This window comes from Lolium perenne, chromosome 7 (assembly GCF_019359855.2).
Source record: "Lolium perenne isolate Kyuss_39 chromosome 7, Kyuss_2.0, whole genome shotgun sequence".
In the NCBI taxonomy this organism is placed as follows: domain Eukaryota; kingdom Viridiplantae; phylum Streptophyta; class Magnoliopsida; order Poales; family Poaceae; genus Lolium; species Lolium perenne.
In genome coordinates, this window is record NC_067250.2 from 101,762,018 (window position 1) to 101,771,058 (window position 9,041).

At 49.4% G+C, this 9,041-nt stretch overlaps 2 protein-coding genes across 2 annotated transcripts; one reads left to right on the forward strand and one right to left on the reverse strand.

Annotated features, from left to right (window-relative positions):
* The first annotated feature begins 1,905 nt into the window (after positions 1-1,905).
* Positions 1,906-5,683, forward strand: LOC127316456 (hydroxymethylglutaryl-CoA synthase). Its single transcript, XM_051346852.1, has 12 exons — positions 1,906-2,092; positions 2,535-2,641; positions 2,793-2,925; positions 3,114-3,257; positions 3,373-3,531; positions 3,665-3,738; positions 3,832-3,907; positions 4,027-4,082; positions 4,248-4,335; positions 4,418-4,558; positions 4,642-4,791; positions 5,257-5,683. Exons 1-12 carry the CDS (start codon positions 2,024-2,026, stop codon positions 5,470-5,472), a joined length of 1,413 nt encoding a protein of 470 aa, XP_051202812.1. The 5' UTR covers positions 1,906-2,023; the 3' UTR covers positions 5,473-5,683.
* A 250-nt stretch (positions 5,684-5,933) lies between these two features.
* On the reverse strand, positions 5,934-8,519 carry LOC127316455 (uncharacterized). The gene has a single exon (XM_051346851.2). It carries the CDS (start codon positions 8,255-8,257, stop codon positions 6,215-6,217), a length of 2,043 nt encoding a protein of 680 aa, XP_051202811.1. The 5' UTR covers positions 8,258-8,519; the 3' UTR covers positions 5,934-6,214.
* Positions 8,520-9,041: the final 522 nt, after the last annotated feature.

The following is a 9,041-nucleotide window of genomic DNA, read 5'->3' on the forward strand; positions in this document are numbered from 1 at the left end:
AAGCCAAATTACATGCAATCATCGTATGCACACAAAAAGAGAGTGGATAGCTGGACTCCAGACCTAGAAGCATATAGTGAAATACCTAGTAAACTACTTGGTTTCAAAGAACACGCATGGAAAGCAACAACTCACATTAATTGGAAGGGTACGGCAAGAGAGATCACCCTTGTCGGGTACCTCAATTGCCACGAAAGCAGTAAAACGGGTTGCCATTAATTATAATCAAATTCTTTTGGAGTAGAGTTGCATTTATGGATTAACTCGAAATTACCATGCAACCCTTTACGTGCAAGAGCCCTAGTTATAAACTTACACCCAAAGGCTTTTGCAATATTTACTTTCAACATGAAGGCTTTGTGTTTCGAAGAGGATACCTTTTTATGTGTTTTCTTATGCTGTAGAAGTGTTATTGATAATCCTACACCCTTGCACAAAACCTTTTCCATACTTTTTCTGCACTAGGCTCATGCATTCATCTCCAATCCGTCTCCGGGTTACCAAATAGAATGCTACATTGATACATGAGGTCTAGGAGAAGCATCTCTCTTCATTCCTTTTAGGAGTCCTCATTTGGTACTATAGAATATGGAAACGAATGATTTTTCTTACCCATATCACGGTTCACTATCCATGTCAACACCGGTTGTAGTAAAGATATTTGACAAACTTTTGGATTATAAACCAGTTCTATACCTCAATTTTTAGTAGCATAGATGCATTTCCTCCCTTGATTTAGTGTCTAGGTTGTGGGTAGAAAAGTACAGTTGTCACCGTGTTGAGACCATTGCTTCTTTCCACGTTTTCTTAAATACCATAACCGTTAGGCTCTCCTGTTTGGCATGATCCTACATGCTTGGGTTGGTGGCATTTGGATGAAGCCAATGTCAATATGGAACAACATTAAGTTGGCACCGCAAAGGTTATTCTTCTTCTTGCGTCATTTTCTAAACCTGCAATGTTAGCGGCTGTAACGTGGAAGGGCTCATTAGCTGCATCAATCAAATCATGTTCCCTGGAAGTTCTTTTCAAACAACCACCAACTTTCAGACATAGTTTTTTTCCCATTTAATAACTAAGGTTGAGTAACGGCGAGGGTGAGGGCATGACCGCTCAAAATAGTTGGCAAGTTATAAACCGTGGTATTAGGATAGGAAACACACAGTTCGTCATTACCCCCAACGACGACAAAGATGTTCATAAGTAGGAACAACGACAAAACAACGCATGACCATATAACACATGCATGTCTATTAGACCACACCACTTAACATGTAAATCCATGCTAGTAAACTGGTTTCTCAGGGGAGAAAACCACATAATGTTGGATCTACCTCCATATTTCCTTAGTTGTATGCTGGTGAGGTTCTCCATAGTCCACAAACACAAAGCTAGTTTTATTTCTGCAAGTGCGGCTGTGTTAATTGTCATATTCTAGAAACAAATTTTTCTGGCACTTGGATTGTCCTTTTTAGATTGCAACGATAAACATTACACACGTCATTATTAGCCAAGTCATGCACGCATACACATGTAGAATCTAACTAAAGCATATGCTAGATATAGATAATATATCATGAACATATGTATTATCATGTGTGTAGAGACGCAACGAGGCCACGCAGGCATGTTGGCATGGGGCTGACATGACTTGCTTTTTTCCGAGAGTATGCCAAGACAAACTATATTATTTGTATGTAGAAGATAGAAATTCAAATACAAGACGGGTAGGTTCAATGGAAAATTCAAGCAGAGGACTGCTTCCACAGAGTTTGTAGGTGTGGGCATGTTCATATATCCTTGTACGTGGGCCCGGGCCAGCTGGACAGCGTGGCAGGGAGAGGGAGGTCGCCGCAGCCCGCAGATCACAAGATCGGCTCCACGAGGTAGGAGCAGAGCTGGTATATTATCCCCGACCCCGACGGGACGCACCCGGTCTCCCTCACGTCACACACGCCTCTTCCAGAGCCCCAGGAAGAATCGAATCCAGCTCTCCTCTCGGAGCAGGAGCAGGGATCTCGAGATGGAGCACTGCAAGGATGTCGGGATCCTCGCCATGGACATGTACTTCCCTCCCACCTGCGTCCAGCAGGTCAGCTTCCTCCACTACTACCACAGATGTTCTCTTCTTCTCTTCCTGTCGCCCCCCGCTCCCTCGATTCGTCGACCACCTCTGACGCTGCGCGTCGAACGCGGCTGATCTGATGCTCCGACCGCCGCAGCGTCCAGATCACGGGCGATTTGTTGTTTTGGGGGATTTGCCGCGGAGGTTTTAGCCATACGGGGGTGGGGTGGGTGGGGTTTCGCCCGTCCCAAGTACTCGTACTAGTAGTTGAGATCGCCGCCACCATGGGATGGGATTGCTCCCGGAAACTAAGACCTCGATTCGGACCTGCTGTCTCCGCGCGGATTCGCGGATCACGGGCGGCGAAGTTCTGTTACTCCGAGGGATATCTGATGCTGTTCCGCTCCGATTCTTCACCCGCTGGGCTCAGAGTTGAATGCTGATGCGTTGAACTAATGGCTGCCTGCAGGAAGCGCTGGAGGCTCATGACGGAGTTAGCAAGGGGAAGTACACGATTGGTCTCGGGCAGGACTGTATGGCCTTTTGCAGCGAGGTGGAGGATGTCATCTCCATGAGGTAATGCTATTTTCCCACCATCGGACCAATTACTGACCTTCTTCTGATGAGTAGAATTTACGGAGAAATTACCTCCGACGCATATGTTTTCCATGCAATGCTCTGTTTGGTACTATGTGAATTGCTCACGAAGAAGAAAAAACTGTTTCAGCTTGACAGTTGTCAAATCCCTCCTGGAAAAGTACAACATCGATCCCAAGCTCATTGGCCGCCTGGAGGTTGGCAGCGAGACGGTGATTGACAAAAGCAAGTCCATCAAAACGTGGCTCATGCAGATTTTCGAGGTTTGTACAACTGATGACTTAGTGAAGCACAAAAAGAGCTTCTCACCTAACCCTGATGTTTAATATTTAAAAAGAAAACCACTATTCTTTACCTTATCTCTGAATCTGCTGTTTCAACTTTTAGTTGTTTTGGTAGTAGCTCTGTTTCAGACTCACCTAATGACTCTTACTGCCAACACTTTTCGCAGGAAAGTGGTAATACTGACATTGAAGGAGTTGACTCCAGCAACGCCTGTTACGGTGGCACAGCTGCCCTGTTGAACTGTGTGAATTGGGTCGAAAGTAAATGCTGGGATGGACGCTATGGCCTTGTTGTCTGCACAGATAGCGCGGTTTGTTTCCCAATACCACCTTCTAGTTTTCGCACTTAGTTAATTCAGTTCTCTCTATTTTGTTCCTGTGCCACACTCATTTACCAGCCCATCTCATTGCAATTATTATGTTCAGGTTTATGCAGACGGACCAGCTCGGCCTACTGGGGGAGCTGCGGCTATTGCAATGCTTGTTGGTCCAAATGCACCTATTTCGTTTGAAAGTAAATATAGAGCTTCTCACATGGCCCATGTTTACGATTTCTACAAGCCTGATCTTGCAAGCGAATATCCGGTTAGGACTTTATAACTTGCATTATTATGTTTATTATTGGTTCTGTTAGGCATGTTAACTAACACTCATCTCAGCTAAATACCATGTTTTTTCTCTCTCAGTAATCATATCCTCTGTTCCTGGATTATTGTAGGTTGTCGATGGAAAACTATCTCAAACATGCTATCTGATGGCTCTGGACTCATGCTATAAACAATATTGTGCTAAGTAAGCCCACTTCCATGATTTATCTGCTGAATTATAGCACTGCTATCTTGTTTTCTCATGCAATAACATCATGCACTATAACCACACGATCAGGTACGAAAAGCTCGTGGGAGAACAATTCTCAATTTCTGACGCAGATTATTGCGTGTTTCATTCTCCATATAATAAGGTATGATGACTGCACATCTCCGTGGAGATGAATAAGATTTGGAAGTCCATTAAATCTGCCCACTTTTGTTCTGTTAACTTCTGGAGAATATAAATTCTTACCTTTTTTTATTCTTGCAGCTTGTACAGAAGAGTTTTGCTCGACTTTACTTCAATGATTTCATGCGCAATTGCAGGTCTGTGATTGTTCTCTTTATAATTCTGCTCCTTTTTCTTCTTATAAAAAGTAAACCTTATAATCTGCCAACTGAAAAGTGCTACGAAGTTCGGAGAGACTCCCCTCTTTCCCTTGTTATATCATACTCAGAAAAATAATTTTGTTTTGTTTTCTATTACATCAGTTCGGTTGACAATGCTGCTAAAGAGAAGCTTCAGCCTTTTGTGAACTTGACCAGTGAAGAAAGCTACCAAAGTCGTGACTTGGAAAAGGTTCTTTCTCATTACGTGGATAATAATAGTTATTACAGTTCTTGACTGATGTAAAGCATTAAGTCAACTCTAATAATTTCAGGGCTCTCAACAACTTGCCAAGCATTTGTATGACATCAAAGTTCAACCATCAACTTTGCTTCCAAAACAACTCGGTAACATGTATACCGCCTCTCTTTATGCTGCATTGGCATCTGTAATCTACAACAAGCACACCAGCCTGGTGAGATTTTGGTTTTATGTCTCTATCCTATGCCTTTGTATCTTTTGTTCCTTCCTTGTAGCTAACTTTCATCTGTTTTGCAGAGCGGTCAACGAATTCTCATGTTCTCTTATGGCAGTGGGTTGACATCCACTATGTTTTCATTTAGACTAAATGACGGCCAGCATCCCTTTAGTTTAGCGAAAATTGCTTCAGTGCTTGATGTGACGGGAAAGCTCGAGTCAAGGCATGAGGTATAGTCTTTAATTTCCACAACACCTCAGCCAGTACTTTACTGTGGGTAAATAATAATTGATGAAATTTGGCATACGATTGTGCAACCATGCATCAAACTAGATTAGAAGCACAAATTTGTCATGTCAATGTGTTAGGGAGTCGTATCAGAAATTTTCCCGATGGCATATTACTAACATCCAGCTTGAACCACTTAAATGCTGAAGTGTTTTGAGATTATACTTTGTGGCTTTTTATAATGGAAATAGCATTTCTTGAGGAAAGTTAAACAAATTTAATGAATCTGTTTCTGTACATAGTTATTCAATTGCAATTTGCATCACATTGGGTATTGCTTCATTGCTTGCTTCCTTGAAGTGCTTGATCTAGGATCTGAATGGCAACATCCATTTGTTCTACGAATGTCCTTTTCCACTTTAATTTCCATGTAGAGAAGGCTGATGTGTTCTTGTACATGTTATTAGACCTCACCTGAGAAGTTCATCGAGACGCTGAAGCTGATGGAGCACCGATACGGAGCAAAAGATTTTGAAACAAACAAAGACACAAGCTTGCTGCCACCAGGAACATTCTACCTTACAAAAGTTGATTCAATGTACAGGAGGTTCTATGAAAAGAAAGCAGCAGATGGCATTATCGACAGTAACAAGTGCAGCAACGGCATTGCAAATGGTCACTAGTGCCGTTCCGCAGATATTGTTAGTTCACCTTTCTTTTATTACCCATGGTCCATCCAGTTTGCTGTATTTATTCTAGAATTTCCACCATCTGTTGTATTCATTCTAGAATCGCCAGAATTTGTTCCAAATAAATCATTATTAGCTGAAGTTGTTCACCATCAATCAGCTTATTTGTTGTGATGAGTTGAACTGAAACCTTCGTCTAGCACAATCGCTCCTCTACTTTTCCTCTAGCTTATTACTCCCTCATCACGTAAAAGATGTTATTACAACCAATATTAAAATGTATTGGTTGTAATAACATTTATATTATGGGACAGAGGGAGTACATTTGATCTAATTGCTTAGATGATCGTGGAAGTTATTATTCTGCGGTACATTGGGGGGCACTTGTATTCTGTGTTTGCTACTGAGCATTTGTATTCTAGTATGTCTGAGCTTTCATTTTTGTTGACCAATGCTTGTATTACCAAATGCAATAGAGAATAATAGCTTATCCAGGAGGCACCTATGTGGTAATTCTAGTAGACCAGCAGTACAGGAATGACTACATCTGCGTCTACATTTACAGTTTGCGCTACGCTAAAACTCTCTGACACAAAGAATAGAAGCAGCAGCGCGCACACTCACAGTCCGTCCGAGCTGATTCCACAAGAATGGCGTGGTGAATACCGACGCGGTGAACTGAACTGATACCAATTGTGGCAAGCTGAAGCGGGCCGACGACCATGGAGGTGGCGACCTACACCTCGACGGTCTTCTGGTTGAGCGCCGTGTACCTCCACCTCTCCTTCTCCACGAAGTCGGCGTCCAAGAACTTGGCCACGAACGCCCACAGCCTGTAGGCGTCCTGGAAGTTGCTCAAGAACCCCAGCGACGCGCTCACCACGTGGATCCCCACCTCGCCGGCGCCGTCGCTTCTCTGCTCGAGCACGGCGCACCTGTCGGCCTCGTACTTGTCGGCGAACCAGATGTTGTGCAGGAAGCCGCAGGTGAGGGAGATGCAGTGCCGGTCGGCGAGCTTCTGCACCAGCAATGGCGCCACTTTCTCCCCCTTCCAGTCGTACACGTTGAACGCCAGCGACGGCCCCCGCTCGAACTTGACGCGCGGCCCGTATAGTCGCACCAGCTGCTGCCCGCCGCCGTGCTCCGGGTGCGGGTGCCGCAGCCTCTGCATCGCCACCACCAACCAGTTGCTGATGCACCGCAGCCGGTTGCCGATGGCGATCAGGCCCAGCGCGTCCGCGTGGTCCAGCCCCCTGCACTCCACCTCCAGGATGCTCTCCTCCTCTGCTTCCGCTGCTGCTGGCGGCGGCGCCGGCAGTGGATTGTCGTTATCTTCTTCGTCTGCATACGGCGTGCCGTCCACTTCGCAGATCTCACCATTCTCGTCCGCGTCAGTCCGGCGACCGATGGCGGTGGAACTAAGCGGGCCGGAGAAAGAGCTGGTGGTGTCGAGGTCGTCCGCTGGAGTTGGCTCCAGCGGCCCGGAGAGCTTGGTAGGGAAGGTGAGCGAGGTGTCGAGGTCGGTGGAGTAGTCGTCGCGGAGCGACCACCGGCGCGCCGGGACGATGTCGACGATGCCGATGCTTCGCGCGACGGCGGAGCGCTCGAGCGCGGCGAGGCTGGCCTTCTTGACGAAGAGGCCCGCGAAGCCCGAGGGGTTCTCGCCGAAGACCTTGAAGAAGTTGCAGACGATGAAGTCCGGGCGGAGGAGGGAGAGGCCGAGCGTGTCGAGGTCCTTGGCGCCGAGCGCGCAGGCGTCCAGCACCACGTGCCACCCCTGCTCCGCCGCCGCGCTCATCCACAGGTACGGGTACCTGGCGCCCGTCATCCGGGACACCAGCGGGAACACGAAGAGGCCGCGCCCGCCCTGCCGCCGCCGCCCGCGGAGCAGCTTCTTGCGGAGGTCGGCGGCGTGCACGCGCATGCTCGGCCACGCGAAGCTCGCGTGCAGCACCTCCGCGCCGCGCCCGCGCGCGCTCTCGGCCATGGCCCCCACCGCCTCGCTCTCGTAGTCGTACACCGCGAGCAGCTTCTTCCTGCCACCCCCGCCGCCGCCGGGCGTGAAGGAGTAGGACTCCGCCAGGAGCCGGAAGGCGCTGGTCCGGTTCGCGGTGCACACCATGGTGTACTCGTCCTCGGGGATCTTGAGCGACGCCATGATGCGCCTCTTCACGGCGGCGCCGACGCCCCTCGCCGCCACAGCGGCGCCGTCCCCGCATTGCTGCACCTGCGACCGCAGGCTGGCGGACCTGTACGCAATGTCGAAGAAGGGCGGCTGCCAGGCCGGCGGAGCCGCGGCCGGAGCCGACGTGGACGGCACGGACGAGTTCATCTGCGCGTGGGAGAAGAGGTTCATCCCGGTGTAGTCGAGGCAGACGTGGCGGTCGAGGTGCCCGTACTCGCCGTCCCTGATCGCGTCCGCCGGGCCGGCGAGCCCGCCGTGCTGCGGGAAGGCGGCGGCGAACTCGGCGTAGGCGTCCGGCAGCGCCGGGAGGGACTCGTGGTTGGTGAACTCCCGCGCCGCGGGGAACAGCCCCGCGGCCGCGGACCTGACGAAGTTGTGCCGCGACGTCCGCGCCGACGTCGTGGTGACCGTGGTGGTGACCGTGGCCGCCCGCTTGGCGCGCACCGGCACGCAGCCGGCCATGCACCCGCGCCCGCCCTCCGCGGCACCGTTCGACGCCGCCGGCATCTTGCGCCTGTTGTCGTCGTCGTCGTCGTCGCCGGCTGCCGTGCTCTTGCTGCCCCTGGATAAGTACTTGCTGAGGAGGAAGAGCATGGTTGCCTCATGAGCGGGTCGTCGTTGCGCGCGCCGGCCGGACGCGGCTGTGGCCGAGCTGTCGGACAGCGACCCGGTGGCCGGCCGGCCTTCTAGAGCGCGCCGTCCGCTTTCCGAGCTCCTTCGCTAGCCCGTGACCGTGATCACCGACGATGTGCGCGCCAGTGGCTCCCGTGCCTTTTGTTTTGGTTGATTGATCCTTGCCAATTCCACAGCCTCACAGAGACAACGACGCAGCAAGCAAGCGTGAAGGAGCACCCATCTGGTTCAGCTGGTATGCAGTCCAGTCAATGAGAAGCAGCTGACTGGGTAGATGATTATATATAGGATGTCGATGTTTTATTTTCTGGAAAAAAGATTCGCATTTCCTCTATCTTGTTAGAATTCCTTCAACCTGGATAACATATAATTCTCTGTATGATCATGGGACCTAAAGGGCGTGTTTGTTGCTAACAATACGTTTTCTTGCATACCGGGAGACGAAAAACGGGTGTTTGGATGAATCCGGGAAAAAGATTTCTTGCATCGCACAAACTTTAAATCACCACGTATGAGGGGGAACGCTCAATTCAGCCGTTTCTTGCGAGCCACCATCGTCTCGTGCTCGCTGGGGAAAAATTTCCCCGAGCTGATGCGAGGGAGGGATGGCAGAAGCCCGCGCGCGACGAAGAAAAATACGGCGGGAGAAATTCGCTCACTTTCCGCTGATACTCCTCGCCTATTTACACATCACTGCCTAAAGTTGCACCATCATTTTTCCCCTTTCGATCTCTCTTGTTCATAG

What these genes read in the sequence shown, in the direction of transcription:
- LOC127316456 (XM_051346852.1), top strand. Translation starts at nt 2,024, where the DNA reads ATGGAGCACTGCAAGGATGTCGGGATCCTCGCCATGGACATGTACTTC. An exon ending in TATAAACAATATTGTGCTAA is followed by an intron (nt 3,739 to 3,831) that starts GTAAGCCCACTT and finishes CCACACGATCAG; the next exon opens with GTACGAAAAGCTCGTGGGAG. An exon ending in ACAACAAGCACACCAGCCTG is followed by an intron (nt 4,559 to 4,641) that starts GTGAGATTTTGG and finishes TCTGTTTTGCAG; the next exon opens with AGCGGTCAACGAATTCTCAT.
- LOC127316455 (XM_051346851.2), bottom strand. Translation starts at nt 8,257, where the DNA reads ATGCTCTTCCTCCTCAGCAAGTACTTATCCAGGGGCAGCAAGAGCACG.